Genomic DNA, 26295 nt, shown 5'->3' on the forward strand with positions numbered 1-26295 from the left:
GACCGCTCTAGCTGTGGGCAAACTGGACAGCTCCCTAGGGCGGCCAATTCTGCCTGGGGCAACGGGTGGCCTGGCCAAACCTGAGCAGCGCAACAGCCCCAGCTGCTTGGCGGCAGTGCCACTCACTCACATTTGGCCCAGCTACGCCCTCTCCCCCCCCTCCCCCCCGCCATGGTGGAGGGGTGGTTGGGCCAAGCCTGAGTGAGTGGCACTGCGAGCTGGTGCTAGCTCCTGCCCTTCTCCCATAACCACCTAACCACCATGCCCCCCCCACCTGAAAACCTGCCGTGCCCCCTCGCCCCCCAGGCTGGCCTCTGGTCTAAGGAGCACGAGGGGTGTGAACACTGAAGCTTTGCCTAAGGTGGTGGGTTATCTCGAGAGGCCTCTAGGTAAATCAAGTCCATATTGCCGGAGAGCTTATGCTTGACTCTCCTCTAGCCCAATGAAGTACAAGGTCAGCCTGGGTCACTAGCTGGCCCCTACCAATAGGAATGAATCCAGCTTATAAAAGCATCGTGAAAATCACAGCAATGGTACGTCCATGCTTCTGTTCAGGCCAACCCCTGCCCCCATGTGGTGCAGACTGTGACACAGGTATTGGAGCGGGATGGCAATGACTGGGAGAGGCTGATGGGGGCTGCACAGTACATTGGGCTAGAGAGAGAGAAGCCCCTTTTATCCAAGTGAATGTGTCTGTTTTATCCAATCAAGTCTCTGGAAGCTGATTTGAAGGAGAGAGACCAGATTCTCAAGGCTCTCACCACAACGATGCAGAACGCTCAGGTGGAGCTTAAGAAAGAGGTGGGAGAGCGTGTGTGATGTCATTATGAGTAAGGCTAAGATTTTATCACGGATATTTTTAGTAAAAGTCACAGAGAGGTCACAGGCAAGAAGAAAAATTCACGGAAGCTGTGACCTGTCTGTGATCCATTTTGTCAGGTATATTTTTAGTAAAAGTATCTGCGGGTCCCCACACCGCCTGAAGTGGGGCAGCTGCGCAGGGGCTAGGACCTGCCTGCAGCAGCTGTGGGTGCGGGGTACCCCTGCAGCTCTGGGGATCCCCTGCTGCCCCTGGGGGCCAGGAGCTGCAGGGTACGCCCGCCTCCCATGTTGGCCTGGAGCTGCGGGGTACCCCCGTTGGTGGCAGGCTGGGAGCTGCAGGGGTTCCCCCACCAGGGCTGGGGGCTGCCAGAGGCACCTGTGGCAGCTGGGAGCTCCGGGGCTGCCAGAGGTGCCTGAGGAACCCCATAGCTGCCTGCCCCTGCTGGGGGGGGGGCAGGGATCCTGCAGCTCCTGATCACTGCAGGCTGAAGTCACGAAGGTCACTGGAAGTCACTGATTCTGCGACATCCATGACTAAATCGTAGCCTTATTTTTGAGTACTGAAAACTGGTCTCCTGTTCATTCCTGTGGGCTCTCTTGAACAGCTACATTCCCTTCTTTATGGCACACGGAGCTCCTTAGATACCAAGTGCTGCTGCTGTTCTCAGGCTTCCAAACACCATTGACATGTAGCGTATAATATCTTTCTTCTTCCCTTCCCTTCCCTTCAAAGGCAGGCTGTGCTTTGGCTGCTAAGAAAGGTGGATTATTGAGAGTGCATCTCACACTTAACTGTACAGTCGCATCTACTGAACATTGCCAGTCTCCTGACCCGGGAATTTGCTCTTTAAATGTATGTGCCAGCAGCCAGTGTCTTGATGGCAGTTGGCAGGGCCGGCTTTAGGCCGATTCCCCCAATTCCCCAGACTCAGGCCCCGCGACTAAGAGGGCCCCGCGCCTTAGGCGCCTTTTTAATTTTTTGATTTTTTTTTTTTACATACCCAGCGGCAGTCCAGGTCTTCGGCGGCACTTTGGCAGTGGGGGGTCCAGAGCAAGTGAAGGACCCCCCCGCCGCCAAAGACCTGGACCACTGCCAGGTGTTCAAATCGGGCCCCGCAGTTCCTAAAGCCGGCCCTGGCAGTTGGTCACCTGGACAGGGGTGGGTGGGAGGTTGGAAATATGCCTGCATTGGTGCGGCTAGATGGGGATGAGGGGTTGGCTGTGATCTCTGCTTGCAGCACAGTGTCTGTTCTTGGAATACAGTCAGCCCACACCTGGAGGAGACTGTTTGCATCCAGAATTAAAAGAGGGCAACAGCAGATGGCTGAGGAGTAGGAGGGGCGTGTGCTGTGGTGGGCAATGCTATGGCAAGTCACGCTGCAGGATTTTCTGTCTCTCTGCTCAGCTGGATGGCACTGTAACTAGAGCATCTTGCTCCCCTGTAGGGAGAACAGGATGATTCTGTACTTAGCCCACTGAAATCCTGGTACAGCTCTGACCTAAGTACCAGGACAGTCCAAGTGAGGATAGAACCACATGGCTCACATGTATTGTAGCACAGACAATATCTAAAGATCAGTTGGGGTTTGCGGACATCTGAAATATTGGAGTACAAGGGGCAGGGTGAAGAAACAGGCTTTCAGACTTACCCTGAATTCCTTTGCTTTTATGCATTTAAATCAAGCACTTAAAATGCAGTTTTGCTTTGAAAAGACCCCATGTAACAATGACACCTTCCTCCTCGGCAGAGCTGCTCCCTGCTGCTCAGTCAAATTAGTGATAGCATTGCCGCTTTTTCATCTTGTTAATACTGCAGAACCATTTAGGCTCCTAGGTCACTTAGTTACTTTTGACGATGTTACCTGCTGTATTTTACCCTTTAAACTGAGCACCTTTGGTCTGGGAATTATTGTAACAATGGTCCTGAGTCCCACGTTTATCGTCTCCAGTCACGTTTCAGAGCTCATGAGTGGTGTGTTAAGGTTGGGGTCAGAATTGCACAGTTAACCTTTGGTGGGAAGTTCCACGCCTTACAGTCATTGGGGTGAGGTTATTGAGGTGTGGGCTGATCCATAGCTTTTAGACAAGCACTTCAACATACTTCAACTGTTACCATCCAAACCTTGTTGTCGGCCAATTTCCTTTTTTCTCAATAGTGCTAAGGGGAATAGTGTTGGGGTCTGGAGGACAAGGGGATGCATGGGTGGGGACAGGTGTTAAGGAGGGTGTTGAGAGTGTTGGGTGAGGCACAGCATGGTGTTAAGACAGACTTTTGGTATGATCCCTGGGGAGAGTTGTGAATTAGGAGCCTGGTATAGGAGATCCAGCAGGAGGTGTTAGGGGAGGAGAACCTGTTTGGGGAGTTAATGAGTGTCATCAAGATATTTGCAGGCTGCCTGCAGAGGCAGGAGGGTGTAGGCCAGTGAGCCCCAGGTCCTGGGGTTTCTGTGTTGGGAGGGAATCCTTTCTGACACTGGTTCAGAATTCCCTGGCAAAATGAGGCCTGTCACCCAGTGGGCAGGATTTCCCCTCTGCTGAGGAGGAAATGGGGATGTGTGTGTTGGGTGCAACTTCTAGAATCTCATGTTGAGCCCTCACAATCAAGACATCCAGAATCAGTGGCCATGTCGGAAAAGGTGGCTGTTTTTGCACTTCTAAAGCCAATTTTCTTGTGGATTGTTTCTGTGTATTTCTTTGACATTATTAATATCTGCTGCTGGATTCAGACTTGGGTGGGGGGGTGTCGTCTTGGTGCACAGAACAAAATTTGCATTATTATTATATCAAATGACTGGAGAACTGCCCTGCTGTATGCCGTAGGTCCCATATGCCAGTAATAGCTGACTGACTACTTCTCCTATAGCTCACGTGGTGGGGGCCTGTGCTTTTGGTGCAAGAGGAGCTGAGTTCTATCGTTACCATGGCCGAGAAGTTTCTAGACACCATAGCATTCGGCACACTGCCAGTGAAATTACTAGAGGCCCAAGGAATTGTTACAATACAAATGCCAGTTGGCTGCATGACCCGTTCAGTGATGTCTGAGGAAGATGAGGGGATTCCCTTCCCCACTCTGTTTGTGGTGAATTTTCTGTGGAACCAGTGAGGAGTAGCTGTACCAAGAATATGCTGACAGACTCTTAACTGTAGTGATGCTCTGATTATTGCCCTCGGGTTAGTTGTAAGTAGGGTACATCCTGCCGTAAGAACAGTAACCAGTGGCATTCTGTTTGCAGAGAGATTACTGTGGTGTCCACCATAGAAGCAAATGTGAAATTAAAAGAAGTGTGACAGATTATACTGTGCTGGCAGGTCAGCCTTTTGTGACTAGCTACTCTGGGATCCCATTGCCTGTTAGTAATGAGTTTTTCTATTGCACCCTGATGCTGCACCACCATGGCCCACCTTTCTTACATGTTCGTGCTGTCTCACCCAGCAAAGAACTTGGGCTAATTCCCGCCAGTGTTTGACCATTCTAATGTCGAGCTTGGGCTGGTCCATAGTATAACAACTGGAGGAAATGTGGGGCAGAAATTTTTGCCTGCTTAGACCGGTCCAGACTGATTTCTGTGTTTCTCAGTCATCCCTGCTGTCTTGTGTCCGGCCGTTGTGTAAAACGACTGATCCCGTCTGGGTACAGCAAGTGAATAACTATCTGGTGCTCCTTTTTCCCCAGAAAAGCAACCTGCTGGAGCTGGAGAAGAACATTCAAGAGAAAATCTCGGCAGTTGAATTAAAACACCAGCTCAATATCACTTCCTTGGCAGATGAAAATGCTGTTCTGAGGTAGGAATGAAATCTAAGTATTTCAGCCCAGATAGCTTCAACTAGCAGCACCCAACTACATGAGCATTTACTAGTTCACTTTTTTTAATCATTCCTACTTACACCATGAGGCTTTGTCAGTTCTTTCATTCGCAGTAACAGCTGATTTTATATCCAAACATTCTCATGCAAGTGCCATCTGCCAAGCAGTTTCAGCAGAGCTGTGCTGCCCACATGGAATCACCAAGAGGGTATATACATTCCCCCTACTCAAACTTTGGTGCCTTAGAAAAGCCCCACAAGAAGCTTAGACAGCCTGTCAGCTTCCAAAACATGGGCTTTGCAATCAGTGCAGCTGCATGTAGTTTCTACATATCTGAGCTCTCAACAGAGAGAATGTTAATTATACTTGTTTGGTGTTTCATGATAAACCCATTGTGACACAAAGTTACTGGAAAAATCCTCCCCTCCAAGCAATATGCATATCAGTGAGGCAGAGGCTGGCAGTAGCAATGCCAACCACATTTTTAAGAGTGCACTTTTTTCATGTGAAACAATTATCCAAACCCTATCAAAAGTATCCCAGTCCTTAAAATAATGATCACCGACAGCATCAGAGGCACAGGAAGTGAAACACACCAGTCTGGTTTCACTAAGGTGAGTGAAGTGTAAAGAAAAAACAAATGGAGATGACAAGGTTAGAGTGTTCAAAACACATTTTCTAGTTCTAATATACAAGATGGTGTTAACACAGAAAAAAAGCCGTGTCTTTTGGAAGGAGGGGAGGAATTTTTTCCCATTCTTGGTCATTAAATCTCCATTCCCTTCTTGAAGCTACCACTGTCACAGTTTACTGGAATTAATAAAGGGAGAAGATGCTATGAATTGCTGGCCTTCCACTGTTGAGTTTGGTGGCCTCATTTTAACTCATCAATGATCATTCTCATTGCTTACTGTGGAACATGGCACTCAGGTTCCACAGTAACAAAGATGAATCTGTTGCTGGGCCAAGATTTAAGCATATTAATGTATTGTTTACTAAAGATCAGGGCTTAAGTTACAACGGAAATAGAGCTTCCGCTTGTGTCTGGCAAAGGAAACCCATGTGTGGAGGTTGTGTGGGAGCTGAGCTTCCTATCGTGTGAGAGATCTGGGGACAAACAATCAGTAAACTGATCATAAGTGTGAGTTTGCTGAAGTCAGTGGAGTTGCACCTGCTTACCTGGCAGTCTTTAAATTCTGTAGCCTGTATAGTAACTGTAGCCAATGACTTTAGTTTGTTCATTGATGTTATGATTAACGTGTGTCATATATAATCATTGTAAACTAAACAGAGTTAAATTGTAGGATTATAGATGTATGAGACTCATTAATATGTGGAAGGGATAATCGTGTATTGGATATCTAAGTAAGGCTGAAACTCAAGGCCTACAGGCTGAGGCCTGTAAGATTTTAGCTTAGCCATACTAGGCAACAGAGTTAAGAAATGCTAATATAAGTGACCAAAGAATAACCTGATGCCCTAAGATTATGGGAAAAGATGTACCATATGGCGATATTGCAAAAAATTTATAGAGTAATTTTTTGCTTACAAGATACCCAGTAGTTACATTGTTCTAACACATGCCCTAACCGCAGGGTGCACAATGTACGTAAATGCTAAAAAGTTATAGACAGAATCACATTATAAAAGGGTGCCCAGAGCGGGAAAATTGAGCTCGCTATAGGAAAATTCAGCAAGAACCATCCCTCTACTGATGATCAATCCATGGGAGACCCATCAGATCCTAACACTTTTGTTAAGGATGTGAGTATAAATATATTTGTAACTTGTGTATGTCTGTATAGAATTTCTACATGCTTGGCTAATCCTAACTTTAACTGTACCTTTAAATGTACGTGTGGTCACTACCCTTGGTCTTTCCGTGTTCCTAGAGACTCTAAATCGGAAGCAAGCAGCAGAGGTGATTTTTACTCTGCTAAGCTTGAAACTCTAGCCACCAGAGCAGAACCCATGATGGTGTAATACTACATTACAAAATTCACTTTAAATAAAATAAAAGGCTACATCACAGAGTCAGATGTGAGTAGATACTCTACTGTCCCTTTTGTAACACTTCCCCTTCCTATCTCCACAGACGCAAACTGATCACAAAGAGCGAAGAAGCATTTAACGAAAGAATCCGGCGAAAGTCAGTACTGCTCTAATGGGAATGTGACCTTGTTACTAAGGGAAACTTGCTGATGATGGTAAATCCAAACATAGCCATACGTTCAAGTTTATTTTCCATTTCTGTAGGCAATGCCAAATCTGCAGTCCCTCACTCTTCCAAAACCGTATCAATCAATCATAGCCAAGGTGTCATGTTTTTGTCCTGTCGTTTCCTTATTCTCTATCCTGTATTGCTTCAGGCCACAAGTCTGCTGCAAATCACTGTCCTTGCTTTGTTTCCAGACAGAGAGATGGATGCTGGCCCCAAGTGCATGTGCTGCACTATGATGCTCAGCTGAGTCTTATCTCTGCTTAAGCTCTCTCTTGCCAGGCCAGGCTGGTGTGGTGTAGATGAATGGGTGCTCAGAGGCTAATGTTTTTATCCCCCTCGCTAATCATTACTACAATAGGTTTCAGAGTAGCAGCCGTGTTAGTCTGTATCCGCAAAAAGAACAGGAGTACTTGTGGCACCTTAAAGACTAACAAATTTATTTTAGCATGAGCTTTCGTGTTTGCTGCTATAAATGGGGATGCTCCTCCTCCCAGGCAGTCAGACTTCTAGTCAGAGTCCTTCCTACCCTTGGCTGAGGCTGTATGGCCTGGACAGCTAACTTCGCTTTATTTTATATCACTTGCAACCCGTCTTTACCTTGTAATAGCATCAAAGCTCATAAGCCCAGCAGTGCTTGGAGTCCCATCTACCAAGGGAGGTGTTGCAAGAAGTGAGTGTGGTGACTGTGGCTATTTGGCATTCTTCTGTGCTCTGGTACTAGAAGTAGGATTTGAAAACCAGTGAGGTAAGTAAATGAGTGTCCCCGGGCTGCCCAACCACTTCAGGCTTCCCTAGGGTTGCACCTTCACACCTGATTTAATTCTTAGGCTGCTAAAAGCAGATGCTCTGAAATATGGACAACAGAGGCTCCTGCTGTCACTGTCTGACTGGCTATACTGGAGAGCAGCGTGTGGAACCGGAGAGTTAGATTTATTGAGAACAGAAGCTGAATAAGTATAATGGACACTTTATTAAGAAAAGAACTTACTATGATGGTCAGGCAGGTTAACAGCAACTGTGCTTTGAAAAGGCACTTCTGGTATAAGCCCTTGCCATATACTTTCAGGGTTTTTTTTCCAAATCTGTCCTGTTGGACTAAAATGTGCATCCTTATTTTCAGGGATATAAAATTTTCTCAAACTTAATTTTCTTTTTGTACAAGCTTATCATAGACTAGTTACATATGTGCACAACCTTAAACTTGATTCTAAGTTAGTCAATATCTTGTTTTCCAAATTTGGTAGATAGTTCTTCCTGAAAAATACATCATTTGAAAAAGTGGCCAAGTGCCTCTATAGTAATACCTGCTATCATCTACAGCAGAGTTTCTCAACCTTTTTGATACCAGGGACTGGCTTGCTCCCTTCCTAAACTGTGTCAGGGAGATATCAGGGACTGGTGCCGGTCCATGGACTGGTCACTGAGAAACACTGCTCTACAGGCACTGGTGAGAGCACTGAGCTATCCAGCAACCTGGTTGTACTCACAATTCTGACAGACTACAAAAAGTGAACACTTCTAATGAAATAGCCTGCTCTCTGGAAAGCTGCATTTCAAAAAAAGGTACGTTTGTTCCCAAGCTGAGAGCACATACTGAAAGCTGTAAGTTTGTAACAAACGAAAGCCCAGAACTGACTGCAGACTTTTCCATAGCAGATTTCAAGTTGAGGTGACTACAGTTTCCTGTTCAGTTGACTGGGAAGATGAGTTTTTTCCTGAGTGTGAAACTGGGCTGTGGCATCTGCTTCCCTTGGTTCAGCCTGTCATTCTTCCTGCTCACCTCCCGGTTCACTGCTGTCAGGATCGAGAGAATATCCTCTCCTCTGCCAAAAAATTAGAATCCCAGCATTAGCAACAGCAAAGGGGTTCACCTAACCTGCTGTCCACTAACACCTTTTGATTGCTTAAAGATGCTACTACATTATCCCATATCCTGATCAAAGCCAGCAGTGCTTGCTCTGTGGAACGAGCAAATAATGGATTTAACTTTATTATGCTACACTGAACAACTTACAGTGGCTGATCTGTAATTGCTGTCTTCTAAACAAGTGAGTTGACCCTATTTAGGTATTTCTCTGTGTATGTATGTAGGAGCAGTGTGTGTGTGAGATTCTCTCTATTATTTTATACAGAGAGAGCCCTGTCTCTGTGTGTACAAATACATGCGTGTATAGGTACATGCTCCCATCCCTGCCTCCATACATATATCCACAGATACCTGACTGAGGTGCAACTCACTTATGTAGGAGACAGCAATTACAGATCAGTTGTAATAGGATTTTATATTATACATGTGTGTCACTGCTTCATCCTCAGATTTACACAACACTTGTATCAATGACGGTTGTAAGGTACTCTCCCTACAATCACTCCAGGTGAGGCAGGTGTGTGCAGAGAACACCCAACCACCCCACTAATTGCACCACTTGTATAAAGCCTTGTCTACACAAGAAGCTAGCACTGGTTTAACTTGTCAGTTTAAAAACTGATGTTAGTAAGGGTATCGGCATGGGTATTTGCACCTATTTAATTAAATCACAGCTTAAGTTCAACAGGTACAATTTTATATAGACAAGGTGTAAGGCTAAGAATGAAGAGGTGACAAAATGTATGTACATATACAAATCAGTGTTAAAGCTTTTATGAATAAGATAGAAATAAGTTGTACTAACCGTGGACAGCTCTTCTCCAAGTGCTCGCACAGTGACTGTATATACCAAGTGCCCTGGGTTGTGCTTCTGTAGGAAACAAAATCCTTCATGGTGGCCATTCCAAGCAGGAAGTCTGCCTCATCTGGAATGCACTCCAGTTGAAATCTTGCATCTGCCTCTACAGAAGAATCCAGCTCTGCAGAATCTGTTTCTATATGTACCCCTTTCTGGAATGTGTCACCTTGGCAGGCCTGAATGAAGAACACTTTTGGTTTTCCAGCAAGTGAGGGGCAGTTCCTGCCAGTGAAAGAAGTGGTTAGTTCCTGGATGGATGTTTCCTGCCCATCAGTACCAAATACGATGCCTTTATCACCATGGGAGAGGATGCAGCAAACAAAGCAGTCCCGGTCACGGTGGTCCATGTTCCTGTAGGCGTGCACTGTGTGACGGATTTGCTCTGAAGTGAGGTCTTTGTACTCTGCTATCTCAAAGTGAAGTTTGGTAAAGACCTTTCTCAGAGCCGCTGGAGAGTAAACAGAAGGGGCAATGGGGGGAGACATTTTGTAACTTTTACTAAATAAATTAATCAGTAACTAAAGAGAATTAGGTTCATGCTTTTTTTCCCCACCCTTATACATTTAATTCCACACCCCCATCACTTATGTTTTCAGAGTGGGAATTTATCTAGCTACCACAGCAATGAGCACGAGAGAGGAAATGAGGGATCTAAGGGCCTGAACAGTAGTGATCTCATATTGTCAATATTTTCATTAACAACTTCCATGATAGAGTAGAGAGCATACTTTATCAAATTTGCAAATGACATCTTTCTTGACATGTGGTGCCCAGAATTGGAAACAGTGCTCCAGCTGAAACCTCACCAGTGCCAACTACAGCAGAACAATCACCTCCTATGTCTTATCTACAACCTTCCTGTTAATACATCCTAGAATTACATTTGCTTTTTTTCCCCAATAGCATCACATTGTTGACTCATTAAATCTGTGATGCGGTATAATCCCCAGATCCCCTTCTACAATATGGCTGCCTAGCCAATTATTCCCCATTTTGTATTTAGGCATTGGATTTTGCCTTCGTAAGTGCAAAGACCTGCACTTGTCATTATTGAATGTTGTCTTACTTGATTCCAAAACAATTCTTCATTGTATCAAGATCATTGTGAATTCTAATCCTGTCCTCCAAAGTGCTGGCAACCCCTCCTAGCTTGGTGTCAGCCACAGATTTTACAAGAGTACTCTACTCCATCATGCAAGTTGTTAATGAAAATATTAAATAGTACTGGATCCAGGACAGACCACTGTGGAACCCCACCTGATATATCCCATCTCAGTTTGACAGTGAACGCCATGGTAACTAGTTAAGTACATTTCATACAATAGGCCAGACCTCTTCCCCTCTCTCAGATTACACCAATTTCCCTGGAGTTCACAGATATGCAAACTGCGCCTGAATTTTTCTAGTCCTTGCTGTACCTGCATCTGCGTCTGTTCCGTTCCGGTCTTTTATGTTTTGAAGTTTAGGCACCTCTGATCTTGCTTTTGTAAAGTCATGATTGTTCAGGATCAGGCAGATTCCACGGGGCCGGCTGCTCATTTTGTACATGTCAGGCTGTTCAGGAAAACAGATGAACAACAACCCACAACCTGAGCTGCGGCAACCGTCATTCACATTTCATATACTCCTGCTGCACGTTCAATGGGTTCAGCCTAATGCCCGGTTCCAGCTGGAGAGCTGCACTAATGGGGCAGCCAATGATTCTCCCTACACCAACGTCTCTTCACTGCAGGCTCTGTGCCACCTGCTTCCCTCCGTGGTGTAGGGGTGTGCTGAGACCGGGATGCTCCATCAGCTACTTAGTCACCATGGCTGCAAGTGACATAACTTAGGGGCATTGCGGGGGGTCTCCCTTCTGCCTACCTCAACCACCTTCTTCTCTCCTCACATTCTTGCTCCAGCTCACCTCTCCTTATCCTCACACAAAGCGCTTGCTCCTGCCCCGCTGTCTGATGTACAGGCCCCACCATCCCCCTCAGCTACCCCTCCAACCATTCCCTCACTGCTCACTTCACACCCATTATTCATCCTGCCCCTTGTCTCCCTTGGTTTTCAGTCTGATTGCTTTTGCTTGTACCTGCCCATTTCCTTCCCCTGCCTCCACTTTACATTTAACTTTTTTCCACCCTATAAATCTCTCCCACACCCTGCTCCTCGCTCCCACCCTCTCTCTCCAGTTCAGTCTCCTGCCCTCCCCATTCTCCTAGATTCTCTCCCCACCTCCTGTGAGATCTCACCCTTGGATCGCTTCCCACCCTCCCCTAGTATCTTCCCCCATTGGAGCCACCCCTGATAGTCCTTCTCCTCAATCATATCCTGCCTGCCCCTGACTCTTCCCCCATCACACAGCTCCCTTCTGCTCCCGCATCCAGGCCCTTCCCCACTCTACTGCATCACATCTCCCTCTGCCTTCATTCTGCCTCCAGCACCTTCTCACTCTCCTCATCCATGGCCACCTCCTGACAGTGTTCACCCCTGTGGCCCCCTCTGCTCCCCCGACAGGGCCCTGTCTGGTCATCTTCACTCACACCTGTGCTCTCCTTTTCCCCCAGTTCTCCTCAGCCTTCCTGCCCCGACCCCGGGGACAGGCAGAGACAGGGCTATTAGGCCGAGAGCAGAAGGGCGTGTGAGTACCCTCTGCTGTCCAGAAGCGAAACTGCAGCGTTTACGGCCAAAGGAGAAAATTTTTACCTGAATTTTTTTTCTCGGTTAGCAGCTGCTCTCCTTATTCGTTACTCATAGCTCATGCCCCTGCCTGTGGCATTTGGGGGTGATCCACTGTTACTGCTGGAGGCTTCAGGGCTAGGCTGAGGTGCCACCCTCCGGTTTTGGCCACCCCGCTGCAAGCCCCAGCAGCGCTCTTTGCCTCCCCCCTTCCCCCTCCCCCGGTATTTTTGGTAAGTATCAGGGACAGGTCATGGGCTTCTGTGAATTTTTTATTGGCTGCAACTTGTCCCTGACTTTTACTAAAAATACCCATGACAGAATCTTAACCTTAATCATGAGAATCCCCCGACTCACAGCCAGAGGAAGGGGAGCGGTGTAGGAGCCCCCACACACCTGGCAGGGACTGGATCCTCTCAGGGGGTTTTCCCTTCCAGCCCAGCTCTGTCGCAGGGATTACCCCCGGCACTGGCCCGATCGCTTCCTCCTCATCCTTATACTCTCCCTCGGAAGCCTCACTGAACATTTCTGCATTGGCGTGGTGGCTCCTGAGGGCGGGGGGGGCCTTGGGCCCTAGCAGCACACGGGTCAGATGGCTGGGACCAGGCAGGGCATACCTCCCCTGCTGTAGAGCCTGCAAATGCTTTTTCAGAGAGAGGACCTTAGATTTCAAACTGGGTGTTTACAGGACAGCTTTGTCCTGCCAGAGCAGGGGCAGAGGACTCCAGGAGGGAGGCAAGGTGGCTGAAACCACCACGCTCCTGTTCACTAGATCCAGGGGCAGAGGAGGAGGAAGATTAGAAGTCTCAACTGCACAAAAATGAATAAAAACAAATATTTTAAATAAAATTGACAGGAGAAACTGATTCACCACCATGTTCCACCTGAGACTGGTGCCCTGAGCTGAAGGACGGAGACCAGTCCTGGAGCCTGCAGCAACAACAATGCACCACCTCCACGGGTAAGGTCAGCCCTGAGTAGCAAATGAGGAGAGACACCTGTGCAAGAGCAACTCCTGTATGGTGCCTGGAGAGGCTGAGAGTGAAGCAGAGAAACAGGGCCTTATAGAGCTGTCATCGCTGTAAAACCGTAGCATTCTGTTCTTATCATGAATGGCAATATTTGGAAGCATCAAATGGGCTGGGGGTCAGGATGAGATATTTAGCATCTAGCAGGATAGCTGCCGATCAAAATTTTCATCTTTGTTTAAAAGAAAAACCCAACCATCCAACCCTAACACAGAGCCACTCCACTCTCTGGCACTGCTCAGCAGCATTAACTCACTCTGTCCTTCCTCTGTTCAAGAAATGGGCCCCTTCCAGCTACCCCGTGAAACAAAAGACTTTCTAGTAACAGATTTGCTGAAGCTTAATAACTGCTCCATTCTGCCCGTGCCCCAACTGACACGGCTTCAGAAGAACAAATATCCCGTAAGTGACCTGTTTCCACCTCACAGACAGCCTCTCTGCACAGACAAAAAAACTCGCATGAAAATGTCCAGCTCATGCCAATCACTGAATGGCTACCCTCTGTTGCCACGAGCTTGTAGGGTTTTATTTTCATACACAGATCCGTCTGCTGCTTGATACTCTCCCTTCCCACCATCTGCCCAACACAACAATATCCCATATACAGCCAGATCCCCTAAAGTAACTTTTAATCCTGATTTACCTGCTGGATTTCTTCCTGGATGCCTGGAGAATCCGATGCAGTCTGAGAAGGCCAAAGGCTGTCCTGGACTAAAATAATCCAGAAAGAGAGAGTCAGGCATAGAACTAGATAAAGCATACAATTTTATCATCTGGGAAATTGTTACCTTTAAAAGGCCCTTTAATCTGCTCTTGAGACACGTGTGTAATTCCTGTTAGCAGCAATGCAAAGTACAATGAGTAAATGCTACCCTCTGACTTCAGTAAGGTGTGCGGGGGGTTGGTTGTAAAAAGTGTTTTGTTTCAAAGTAGCTGAACTGGAGTAAAATGACACAGGAATTGATCCTGTGCCAACTGAAAAAAAAAATTATAAAACTGCTCAATGAATTCACTGGGAGCAGGACCAGGCCCCTAACGCTTTGCTTCTTGTGTATCAAGCTACGCTGCTAGGATAATAGCTATTTATCTAATGGGTTTTTCATCCACTCTCACAACTGTGCTGACAAGCCAAATACTGAACTGGTAAAGCTATTTATCCAATAGGAATTTCAACTCCCTATCTACGGTACTGACAAAAGCCAAAGTACAGGTAAAGCATGAATTTTCTATGGCTCCCTAGTCCTTTCCTATTTTGGTACATAATGGTGAAAGCATTACATGGTAAGTGAGTAGCTTTAAAATCACAGGGCCTTTCTGCACAGACCTTGACTACTGGATCCATAGCACCCACTCCCTTTCTGGCTAACACCAGCTTAACTCTATGAAATCTCCTTGCCTCCAGGAATGGATTTTGAACTTTTCGGTGTGCCACCACCAAAAAATGCATAGAGTGAAAAATAATACCACCTCCCTGGCAGCTAGTGTTCTTCAGCTATAGATCACAAAATACTTTTAAAGGGAGATTATCATTATCTCCCACTTTACAGAGCTGCCCCAGGTCACCCAGCAGGCCACAGACAGAGCTGGTATTAGAACGGAGATCACCCAAGTCCCAATACAGTGCTCTATCCACTACCCCACATAGTCTGCTGGGGAGACAAAGACTTCTTAGAGTCCTTAACTAGATACACTGATATTAAATGGACCATTTTTTCCTTGGGGCTCAGAGCCTGCATCAGCATCTCCGTGAAGTCAATGAGACAGCGCATGGATCTGTGTTCATGGAGCCTGAGGCAGAACTACAGCCTGTGTGTAAAATAAAATACCTGCTAGAGAGAGCAGGCATCTCTGATACTCCTTGCATATTCATTGCAATAAAGAGCATTTTTAAAAGAAAATCTCACGAGAGTAACTATGAAAAATAAGGGGCTTTAAAACAGTGGGGGTGGTTAGACATGATCAAATAAATAGAGCTCACTTTGTAACTATATATAGAGGTGGGACAAGACAGGTAGGTGGATTAAAAAGAATGTGACAGATGTGGGAAAAAGAGGTGAAAATTCATTAAGAAAGTTCTAAATGGCATCTCCTTGGAAGCTAATCTGTCAGTTACCTTCAGAGACTCTTGTTTGGCCTCCAGGTTCTTCCGTGATGTACATTTCCACTGCATGGGAAAGAAATTAATTGTTTAGCTATAGCTGCTTAGCACATTAAGCTGATGTGTCAATTCATAAGTAACTGATGTGAAAGAGGCCATTTTTACCATTTCGGTCTAATTCATACTCTTCAATTTTCTTCAGAAGGCTTTTGTCAATTTTCTCACAAATAGTCTTGAGGATTTCTAGGTTTTCTTCTGCCAATAGTCCCTTCTTCTCCATCTCAATGAAAACATCGATCAGTGTCTGGGCAATTAGAAAGACAATTTCCTGCTAGAGAGACAATTTACTTTCCCTCCACATTCTTCAGTCTAGAGGTGCCTCCTCTTGTGGAGCCGTAGCCTCAGAGGCACTGATCATCCTCCACTCCACACCACACCACTGTGAATGCAGGCTACACAGACCCGGGTAGGATAGGGCCCACAGTGGTGATCTCATATTTATACTGTGCTTTTCATTTAAAGGACTCCCATGGGGCACTAACTAACGATTGCTGAACTACATATTGGAATCACTTCGACTACTCCTCAAGAGCAGCTGCCTCTGGAAGGAAAACAGGCAAAGGGGTCTCAACAGCAAAAAGTGCAGTGGAACGTAGGCAGGCAGAGCAACAGTGCCACATAGGAATCTGCTCATGCCTGAGCATTCATCTGACTCAGCAGAAGCAACTGAGACCTCAGTTTCATCTCTCATCAAAAGATGATTCCTCCAGCAGAGCAGAGCCCCTATCTCCATATTGGATGTGACGTGACTTTTATGTATTTTTCTTTGTAATGAGAGAAAATGAAGTGTTCAATCCACTACCCCTTCTGTTCCACTATTTCTACCTTGTCTATTTAGATTATAAGATCTTCAGCACAGGGAACTGTCTACTGCTTATTTGTTTATACAGCATCTAGCACAACAGGGCCGCAGTCTGGACACTACAGTAAAAAACATGATTAATAATAATGAAGCATATAAGCCATCTAGTCCCTAGCCAGAAATATTCCTGATTGGAGGTGGGGGGAAGGGAAGTGGTAAGATGTGGAAACATAGGGTGGCCATTCCCAAAGAAGCCCTGTTCTCCCACTACACCCTAAACAACTTCCGGATCTGCTAAAAGCAATGAAACAATTCTTACCATCTCATTGTCCAGCTTGCACTTCGGAAGCTCTTTGATCAGAAGAAACTTCAAGGATTTCAACTCATCTGTTGTTATGTTTTCTGAGAGCTGGAAGAGCAGGTGCCTGGTAGGAAAACAGGGAGTTGCTTCGCTCAATATGAGCTAGTTGGTATCTGAGCTTTATTTAATATTGTGCTGGCAAGCTACTGAGCGCTCACTAGAAGCATACATGGCACAAAATGTGAAAACTGTATGATATATACACACACACACACACACAATGTATTTTTTTTTCCACACAGACACAAATGTTAACACAAAGGAAATTGATTTTTTTTAACCTTGCTTGGTCCCAGGACAACCTGGAATTCAAACATAGTTCTTTGTATGCAGCCAAAATGAGTTAGTTTTTAAAAACTAAGTTGAGCTGCCCAACCAAAACCCAATATGGGCTGATGGCTTTTACAGTTCAGTTATTAGTCAATGCTTTTTCTCAGTTTTCATCACTTACCAGTAACTCCCCAAGTTCCTAATGTGCTATAGTCTATGATAAATACACTGAGACATATCAGATCAGTTTACACTGCAGTCATATTTGTACTGGCAGGTGAATGCCCACAGAGATGCTTTGTTCCAGATCTATCTTATAGCCAGCGTCAAGACCCTCAGTGGAGCGGAAAAACCTCAAACTGGGACCATTCACATGCGAGGTGTGTGTGTGTGTGTGTGTGTGTATGTGTGTATTTTAATCAAATTCATAGAACAAAATCCAAAGTTTGTACTGCAGCACTGCGGAGGCAATGTAACTTGCAGATGCACCAAAAACAAGTACGGATCTTTAAACATCTGGGACCATTAAACGGCTTTACAGGATGCCACTGAACTACCGACAGGCAACTTTAAAGGCAGATGCTGGTGGAGAAGGGTATCCTCCTTTACTGAACTCTCAGGACAGAAGCTCACACATTGGTGAGAGGGAAGGGAATGGAAGGAAGGAAGGATTTGCATTGTATGCATGTTATCTCAGACCACAGCCAGGGACTACTGTACAGCCGATCTCCACTCAGTCAATGAGCAACACGGATGGATGGCAAACTCAAAACCAGAGCTGGGCAGGTGTCATGTGGGGGCCCTCAAGGAATGGTGCTTTTATGGGAGGCAGACAGCTGCTCTATATTCTGCGCATGACACCCTTCTCTCAGGAGCAAGCAGCTAATCTAACCCAACCGGCTCTAGAATCAGGGGTGTACTGAACTGTCCTAACTAGACAGACAATGAATACAAGCCTCTTGCCTCAGTTTCCTTGTAAATCCCACGTTACAGCAGTTACTCCCCATGCTCCACATCAAGGAGAGCCACTTATATCAGCCAAGTGCACTCTCCTTGGATTCCCGCCTGCTGAGAAGAGGAATTTGTTTAATTAGGAAATGAAGATGCTGGTTTTCATTTTCAGGCTCGGGCCAGACACACCCACAACTCCAATTGAAACATCGTATAGAATTGGGCCCTAAAGTGTTTAATGTCACTTATCCAGACCAGGAGTTTGGTTTTCTGAAAATAGGCTGCTCTTTAGTCTGAGCACTAATACTATGTAATCCTCCAATTTAAATAAACAGCTGCAGCCAGATCCTCAGTAAAACACGGAACAGCTGAGAAGGCAATAGCGCAAAGACCTTTTCTGCTTTTGCAGCTCTTGGTCCTAGTGCCAATTTGTGACGGCCTGGCCCCTGATATAAAGCAGACAGCCTCAGGGCTGCTCTATATTCTGACTGTCACCAACAGTCATTCTAGCATCTGGACACAAGGGCACGCAAGTCAAGCTCATACCAGCCAGGGATTTCCCCCCATTCTAGGAGAAGCCTCAGATGGTCACTTATGCCACATGTAAATCTGCTTTGCCCTGCTAGAACAATGCAAATACAGACTTAATGGGTCTGAGAATCTGACCCCTCCCCAGGATGAATTACTGTTTCCAATCTACTATTTAAAGGAATGCGCAATTTACTCTGTCATTTATTATTTGCAAGTTGTTTAAGTTGCATCAGTGTCAGATTCACATACATTTACTGTACAGTAACATGCACATCAAGATAGCAATTTATTTATACACATTATGCAAAGGATTGCATAACTGTTTTGCAGACTTAATGTGGCTCCCATTAACGTCAAAGGCAAAACTTTCATTGATTTCACTGAGGCCCTCAGAGAGCACTTATGGACAAACCACAGGTACAAATCACATGAAAATCATTACCATAATTTATACTTAATTTTTCATGAGGCATTAGATCCCCCACCAATATGATACAGAGCTACCTACCTGAACTGAGATACCTTTGCCCGCCCTGGAATTTGAAGCTCCCTCTCCATCTCCTCTCTGCTGGAGCTCAGTTTATCAGTCAGGAGGTCTATGCGGTTTATCCTGAACAGCAGCTCCTTTAAGAAGGACAGATCGTCTTCCTCCATCATGCCCTTTTCCTCGAGTGCTAGGAATAAGGCCTCAGGATCGCGGATGCCTTCCTGCTTCCGCAGTGGGATGTGTTCCAGGCTTAGAAACTTCAGAGCCACCAGGTCGTCTGTGGCCAGAGCCTCACTGATGGTGTAGAGGAGCTTGTGGAAGTCCATCTTCCTCAGACAGCTGACAAAAGGTTATTTCAGTCGTAGATAAAAGTAAAGAAGGGTCTCAAGTGGCCTCTGTTTAGACTGTGAATAAGAAAACAGCTGCATGAATCTGGTATGGCAGCAATTTGCAAATAGTCTCATAATAAACTTTGTACCTATTTATTTTTTTATTCGTCCCTTGGAGTTGCCATGCCTTTATTCATTCTACTATTAGTCAGGGCGGGGGGGGGGGGGGTGCAGGGATGAGGGCAGGGGCTTGGTGGGGTCAAGGGGGAGTGGGGGGGGGGGGAGTTGGGACTCCTGGGCTCCGGGAAGGGGCTGGTGTTTGACGCTCGGGGGAGGAGTGCTGGGAGCAAGGACTCTGGATTCCTAGGTTTCCAGCTGGGCTCTAGTTGTTCAAGGGAGTGGAGGGCAGACAGAGACTAGGGCTCTGGACTCCTGGGTTCTGCCCTCAATGCCGGAGGGGAGCGGGGTCCAGTGACCTGGGGTGGGGAAAGAGGCCCGACCCAGCTGTTCCCAGGGTCCAGCAGGCGGTGAGCCACAGCCCCCGGGCTTGGGATCGGGCTGTGGGACGCAGCCTGCCCACTACAGAGCCAAGCTCATCCCAGCACCGGGGCTCCAACCCCAGGGCAGTCTGCCTGAGTCCAGGGAGCGGGGCTGGCCATCCTTGAGAGAGGCGGGTGCATGGCGCAGTTGGGACCCAGGACCCTTCCGCACTTACAGGCCTCACAGGCGCTGCAACTCCTGTGGAGCCAGCTCCCTCGTCCTGCCACAGCCGGTGGGGCCGCTCAGACTCCAGTATGGACACGCTAACCCGGAAACACATCCTCCTGCCGGAACTGACAGAGGTCGGGAAAGCATGTGCAAATGCCAGCAGGAGGGGCAGAGAAGAGTGGGCTGGGCCGAGCAGGATTTTTAATGGCATGCTGCTGCCTGCAGGGATCCCGGCCACCAGCCCCTCTCAGCCCACTACCGGCCTAGGTTCAGCAGCGGGCTGAGCGGGGGCCGGCAGCTGGGACCCCGGCAGGCAGCAGCGTGCCATTAAAAATCGGCTCGTGTGCCATAGGTTGCCGACCCCTGTCCTACACCCACTGAAGTCAGTGATAAATCTCAATTGACTTCTGCGCATCTCCCAGAAGCGGCTGGCATGTCCCTGCAGCCCCTGGACGCAGGAGCGATCAGGGAAGCTCCATGTGCTGCCCCCACCCCCAGCGCTGACTCCACAGCTTCCATTGGACAGGAACTGCAGCCAATGGGAGCTGTGGGGGCAGCATCTGCAGGCATGAGTGTGACGATGTATCCCATAAGTCTTCATGGGAATATGCTTATGAATATATATATGATATAACTGGAATATGTTTTATGCTACATATGCCATGTAACATATCTATGTAAAGGTTATGATCTACGGAATACATTCCTCCTATTTGTATGCATGTATCATTTTTGTACTTGAAGTTAGGAATATTGGCTGGATACTTGCTTGATTTCTATTGAGAAAGGAATGTGCAAATTAAATGCCCAGTCAAAAACCACTTAAGCCAACAATGAAGTCTAAGATGCCAATCCACATCGGAGCTTTCCCAGCAATGTGGCTTGGCTGGTAAGACACTTAGTCATGCATGGACATGTGACTTGCCCATGTGACTCCATCTTGGAGCTGGACTTTGCATAGGTGAGAGGACGGGGGGGGGCTCCCCCCACAAGAGAAAGTCTATTTAAGCCTGTGGGAGACCCCTCCATTTGATCTTCAGCTGACTAAAGAAATCGCCTCTCCACCCCAAGGATACCTGAAAGAGACTGGAACAAAGGGCAGTAACTACAGGAGGTGAGAGTGATTGCTGGACCCAGACTAGAAGGAGACTAGTCTGTAAAAGGAAGCTTACTGGAACTGGTGAGGTTTTTATCTGTACTCAGTTGTCTTACTGTATTAGAGGCAGACTTGCGTGTTTTATTTTATTTTGCTTAGTAATTCACTTTGTTCTGTCTGTTACTACTTGGAACCAGTTAAATCCTACTTTCTGTATTTAATAACATCACTTTTTACTTATTAATTAACCCAGATTATTAATACTGGGGGGGGGGAACAGCTGTGTATCTCTCACTATCACTGTTATAGAGAGCAAACAAATTATGAGTTTACCTTGATAAGCTTTATATAGAGTAAAATGGATTTATTTGGGGTTTAGACCCCATGGGGAGTCGGGCATCTGAGTGTTAAAGACAGGCACACTTCTGTAAGTTGCTTTCAGTTAAGTCTGCAGCTTTGGGGCATGTGAACACTCTGGTGTCTGGCTCAGCAAGACAGGGTGCTGGAGTCTCAAGCTGGCAGGGAAAGCAGGGGCAGAAGTAGTCCTGGCACATCAGTTGGCAGTTCCCAAGGGGGTTTCTGTGATCCAACCCATCACAGTGGGCACTGCACAGAGCCACCTGGCTGCGCCTCAGCCTAGGTACCAGGCGTGCTGGCCACTCCTGGAAGCAGCGCGGAGCCAGAGCAGGAAGAGGGAACCTGCCTTAGCCCAGCTGTGCTGCCAACCGGGAGCTACCTGAAGTAAGCGCTACCCAGCCATAGCCTGAACTCTCTCCTGTACCCTAACCCCTCACCCCAGGTTGGTGCCCCCTCCCACACCCCAACCCCCTGCCCCAGCCCTGAACCCCTTAGCCCCAGCTCAGAGCTCCTCCTGCACCCCTAGCCCCACTCCAGAGCCCTCACCCCCTCCTGCACTCCAACCCCCTGCCCCAGCGAGTGAAAATGAGTGGGGGGAGGATTGAGTGGGGGGCCCCTCAGGGCAGGGCAAGACTGTTCGGTTTTGTGCCTTAGAAAGTTGGCAAGCCTGTGCCTGCCCCACTATTTCACTCTCTGACTTCTCCCACCAGCCCTTTGGGAAGAGGCAGGCGAGGGCCAGGACCCCAGAGTATGAGCCACTGCCCCATTTTCCAGCGGGGGACACTGAGGCACAGGGCCTTGCCCCACGGGCCTGTGCCCCCAGTCCAGGGCTCCGGGCACTAGGCCGCGCTGAGATGTAGGGGCCGCTAGCCAGGCGTCGGGACAACGCTACCCCGCCCCGGGAGCGCCTCCCGCCCGGCCCGCCCGAGCACAGCCCGCTCCCGGGGCGCGCCCGCCCGTCACCCCGGGCTCGGGCAGCCGCAGGGCGCCCGCCGCCAGCGCGCTCCAGCCGGCTCCGCCGCCCGCCTTCCCGGGCAGCCGCGCCGCCTCCTGCAGCGGCGCGACCAGCCCGGCCGCCCCGCCACACGCCCGCAGCCACCGCGCGGAGAAGCCGCCACGGCGCCCTCGGCCGCCCAAAAACTTCCCTCCGCCCGCCCCTCAGGGCTGCCCCGCCCCGCCCCGCCGGGGCTCCGCGCCTCACCTGCCCCGCACGCCCATGCCGCTGGGGGGAACAAAGAGACGCGGCGCTGGCGGCGAAGCCAGGCCCGACCCAGTCAGAGGCGGGGAGTGGGGGCAGGGCCGGAGGCGCAACGAAAGACGTGCCCGGGCTCAGCCCGGCCACACATGAAGCACTGGCGGGGCGGGGAGTGCGGCCCCAGCTTCTGGCCTTGGTGCTGGGTGCAGCCCGAAATGAGGCGCCGTGTTCATGGCTCCACGCCCCCCGTGGTGCCACGTGCGCTGGGTGTTGTGTTACCCTTGGCAGGCGGGAGACTGCAAAGTTCTTCCTGCTTCTGGGAGGTGACTCACTGGCGGGCTCAAGTGCAGAGTTAATGTGTGCGAGGGCTGAGCCCTGGCATCGCTAGGCCTGGCGGTTCACCCCTAGGCCTGAGCCCAGCATCTCTTTCATTGCAAATTAAACGCTGATCAAATGTAGATTGTGATTTTTGTTCCTCCTGCCCCTCCTCAATAAAAAAAGTACTGGAGCTTTAACAAAGACAGCACAAATGTTTCTCAGGCATTTGAATTTAATAGCTCCTATAAACCCAATAATCCTCCAATCTTCTGGAGTTTCAGGGTTACAAAATAGCTGAATTGCTAATTTAAAACAACAAAGGGGGAGAGGGGTTCACACAGATATGCCCAAACCCACTCAAGGTTTTCAGGCCTTCTTAATGCACCATAAAGAAGCAAAGTATGTTTTTTCACCTTAGGAAAATCAACAACAAAGAAGAACTTGATAGATTAACACAATTTAAATGGAGTTTCATAACAAGTCAGTTTACAGCAAGCTGTATTCCAGTGAGTCTCAAACTTTTGTACTGGTGATCCTTTTGACACAACAAGCCTCTGAGTGACACCTGCCCCCCCCCCAATAAATTAAAAATAATTTTTAATATATTTAACACCATTATAACTGTTGAAGGAAAAGCAATGTTTGGGGTGGAGGCTGACAGCTTGTGCCCCCCCCCCCATGTACTAATCTTGTGACCTCCTTGGGGGGGGCGGGGGTCCCAACCACCAATTTGAGACCTCCTGCTGTACCTAACACTTATAGTCAACTTTTAATAAATGTCCTTCTTCTGCAGTAAAATGGATTAGACACCACATGCCAAATATCAAAATCCTTAGTTAGTCCTAGGGCTGGATTTATGTATGTACTTAAAGTTAAGCACATGGCTTAAGTGCTTTGCTGAATCAGTCTTAGGCCTTACAGATGAAACCAGCTGTGCCATGTCTTAAAGGAACATCCCCTTAGTTGATGCCTCATGGCCTATTTCCCATATCACTATAGAACCTTCAGTGTTGCCACACAAAAAAAGATTAGCTTTTTGAGCTCTTTGGGACAGGGATCATCTTTTTGTTCTGTAATTGTACAGCACCTAGCACCAGGGGATCTTAGTCATTGACTATGAATCCTAGGGACCATGGTAATACAAATAATAATAAATGATAATAGTAATACTTTGCGGGATATAAACAAATAGATGATTTTTAGGTTGTATTGTATCCTGTGTGTCTGTACAGTGCCAAGCAGATTACTGCTACACAAGTAAAATTTCTGTATTTTCCACTCCAGGCATCTGATGAAGTGGGTTTTGCCCACAAAAGCTTATGCCCAAATAAATGTGTTAGTCTTTAAGGTGCCACAAGGACTCCTCGTTGTTTTTGCTGATACAGACTAACACAGCTACCACTCTGAAAAGTAAAAGTTCTGTATTTCTGATTTTTGCACTACAAGCAGAATATTATGTGCTGCTGTCCCATAAAAATAAATTCTGCTGTCCTTTGTTCCTTGAAACACAAATGACCAGCCCAGTCCTTATTCGTGCAAACTCCCACTGACGTCAACGAGAGTTCACCAGAGTCAGTAAGAACTGGGGGAAAAACCTCAGGCTTTAGCCTAATATTATAATAAAAATATTATCCTAAGATTAATAAAAAATAAAAATATCATTTCAGAAATAGCTGGCAATGTGTGGTTCCCAATGAGCCTTTTTTAGGCTGGAACAAAATTGCTTGTGAGCAATCTGAGAGGTACCTTACTAAAGTGACAGCTGTATATTCACAGGCAGCATGAGTCACCTGTGAAAGGGCACCAACCGTTCTAAAGCCAGCTCCTGAGATACTTGGTACTTACGTTTTAACTACAAAGTTGTCCCACCTCACGGTCTTCACTGCAATTAGTTCTCCAGGCTGCTTTTAAGGTTAGTGGTAATTCAGCCACATTTTTACATGAAGGCAAGCTGTATACACACAATCTAACTCAAGACTTCCTGGTCGCCTGACTTGCCTGGTTGCTGAGGGGAAGTGTTATGCATTAAGACGCATGTTTATTCCTGTAACCACATTGAGCAGTATGTTTAAAGGGGCGTGGCATGGGGGAGTCAGAGCCTTGTAATGTCATTTCCTTTTCCACCCCCCACCCCCAAAAGATACAGCACCCGGAAATCCTAACACACTTGTGTGCCATTTCACCATATTTTCAAAATCATAAACAAGGGCAGTTTAGTGGTATCTGTTTTAGGGCTGTGGAATGCTCAAAAGAGCACTTTTGGCGGGTTGTTTTAAATGTATGCTGGTGTCATTATGGCCAGCTTCTGACTTAACAGCAGTGACGTACCTATTCCACAGGGCAGTGGATTTGTTTTCAACCCCTTTGTGGATGAATGAGCTGCACCGTCTTCAAATATGTTAAGGTCTGTTATAAAGAGGACTGTGATTAGCGGTTCTACATGTCCACTGAAGGTAGGACAAGAAGTAATAGGCTTAATCTGCAGCAGATAATTAGATATTAGGACAAACAATAAGGATAGTTAAACGCTGGAATAGGCTTCCAAGGGAGGTTGTGGAATCGCCATCATTGGACGTGTTTAAGAACTGGTAGGAAAAACACCAGTCAGGAATAGTCTAAGACAGTGGTTCTCAACCAGGGATACACATACCCGGGGGTGGGGGGGGGAGAGGGGAGGTATGCAGAAGTCTTCTAGAGGGTACATCAACTCATCTAGATATTTGCCTACTTTTACAATGCCTACATAAAAAGTACTAGCAAAATCAATGCAAACAAAAATGTCATAGGTTTCAGAGTAGCAGCTGTGTTAGTCGGTATCCACAAAAAGAACAGGAGTACTTGTGGCACCTTTATTTATACTGAGCATAAGCTTTCGTGAGCTACAGCCCACTTCATCAGATCCTTAGAATGGAACATATAGTAGGAAGATATAAATACAGACAGAGAGCATGAAAAAGTAGAAGTTGCCCAACCAAATCTAAGAGGCTAATTAATTAAGATGTGCTATTATCAGCAGGAGAAAAAAAACTTTTGTAGTGATAATCAAGATGGCCCATTTCAGACAGTTGACAAAAAGGTGTGAGGATACTTAACATGGGGAAATAGCTTCAATTTGTGTAATGACCCAGCCACTCCCAGTCTCTAGTCAAGCCAAAGTTAGTATCTAGTTTGCATATTAATTCACATTCATACTGCTCTATGTACTGAAATGTAAGTACAATCAATATGTATATTCCAGTTGATTTATTTTATAATTATATAATTCTAATTAAATTAGAAAGTAAGCAATGTTTCAGTACCAGTGTGCTGTGACTCTTTATATTTTTATGTCTGATTTTGTAAGCAAGTAGTTTTTAAGTGAGCTGAAACTTGGGAGCACACAAGACAAATCAGACTCCTGAACAGGGCACAGTAGTCTGGAAAGGTTGAAATCCACTAAGGTTTACATGGTCCTGCCTCAATGCTG

The 26295-nt window shown here is 47.0% G+C and overlaps 2 protein-coding genes across 5 annotated transcripts in view; one reads left to right on the forward strand and one right to left on the reverse strand.

Annotated features, from left to right (window-relative positions):
- FLACC1 (flagellum associated containing coiled-coil domains 1) overlaps positions 1–9686 on the forward strand; it is a 27585-nt gene extending 17899 nt beyond the window's left edge. Inside the window, exons 14-19 of the mRNA XM_039494922.1 lie at positions 712–801; positions 4496–4605; positions 6723–6834; positions 7456–7593; positions 7676–7802; positions 9593–9686. Of these exons, the coding sequence (XP_039350856.1) occupies positions 712–801; positions 4496–4605; positions 6723–6792 (270 nt within the window). The 3' untranslated portion in view covers positions 6793–6834; positions 7456–7593; positions 7676–7802; positions 9593–9686. The remainder of the gene's footprint in view (positions 1–711; positions 802–4495; positions 4606–6722; positions 6835–7455; positions 7594–7675; positions 7803–9592) is intronic.
- CASP8 (caspase 8) lies at positions 7793–24862 on the reverse strand. Of its 4 annotated transcripts, none has more exons than XM_039494913.1 (10): positions 24675–24862; positions 18848–19230; positions 16546–16651; positions 15530–15668; positions 15380–15430; positions 14055–14099; positions 13910–13977; positions 10993–11128; positions 9521–10022; positions 7793–8671 (listed from the first exon to the last, which is right to left on the reverse strand). In XM_039494913.1, the coding sequence occupies exons 2-10, from the start codon at positions 19150–19152 to the stop codon at positions 8536–8538; spliced, it is 1488 nt and encodes a 495-aa protein (XP_039350847.1). In that variant the 5' UTR covers positions 19153–19230; positions 24675–24862; the 3' UTR covers positions 7793–8535. The 4 variants fall into 4 exon arrangements, with proteins under 4 accessions (XP_039350847.1, XP_039350848.1, XP_039350850.1 ...); XM_039494914.1 differs by lacking the exon at positions 24675–24862 and adding an exon at positions 22518–22664; XM_039494916.1 differs by lacking the exons at positions 18848–19230; positions 24675–24862 and adding an exon at positions 17821–17921.
- Positions 24863–26295: the final 1433 nt, after the last annotated feature.

The sequence above is a fragment of the Mauremys reevesii genome, linkage group 11 (genome assembly GCF_016161935.1).
Source record: "Mauremys reevesii isolate NIE-2019 linkage group 11, ASM1616193v1, whole genome shotgun sequence".
Classification (NCBI taxonomy): domain Eukaryota; kingdom Metazoa; phylum Chordata; order Testudines; family Geoemydidae; genus Mauremys; species Mauremys reevesii.

Excerpts from the sequence above, each read along its gene's own strand:
- CASP8 (XM_039494913.1), bottom strand. The coding sequence starts at position 19,152 with ATGGACTTCCACAAGCTCCTCTACACCATCAGTGAGGCTCTGGCCACA. Across the intron at positions 15,669-16,545 it reads GCAAGCTGGACAATGAGATG|ACACTGATCGATGTTTTCAT; the intron begins GTAAGAATTGTT and ends CTAATTGCCCAG. Across the intron at positions 10,023-10,992 it reads CGGAACAGACGCAGATGCAG|CGGCTCTGAGAAAGGTCTTT; the intron begins GTACAGCAAGGA and ends TTTACTCTCCAG.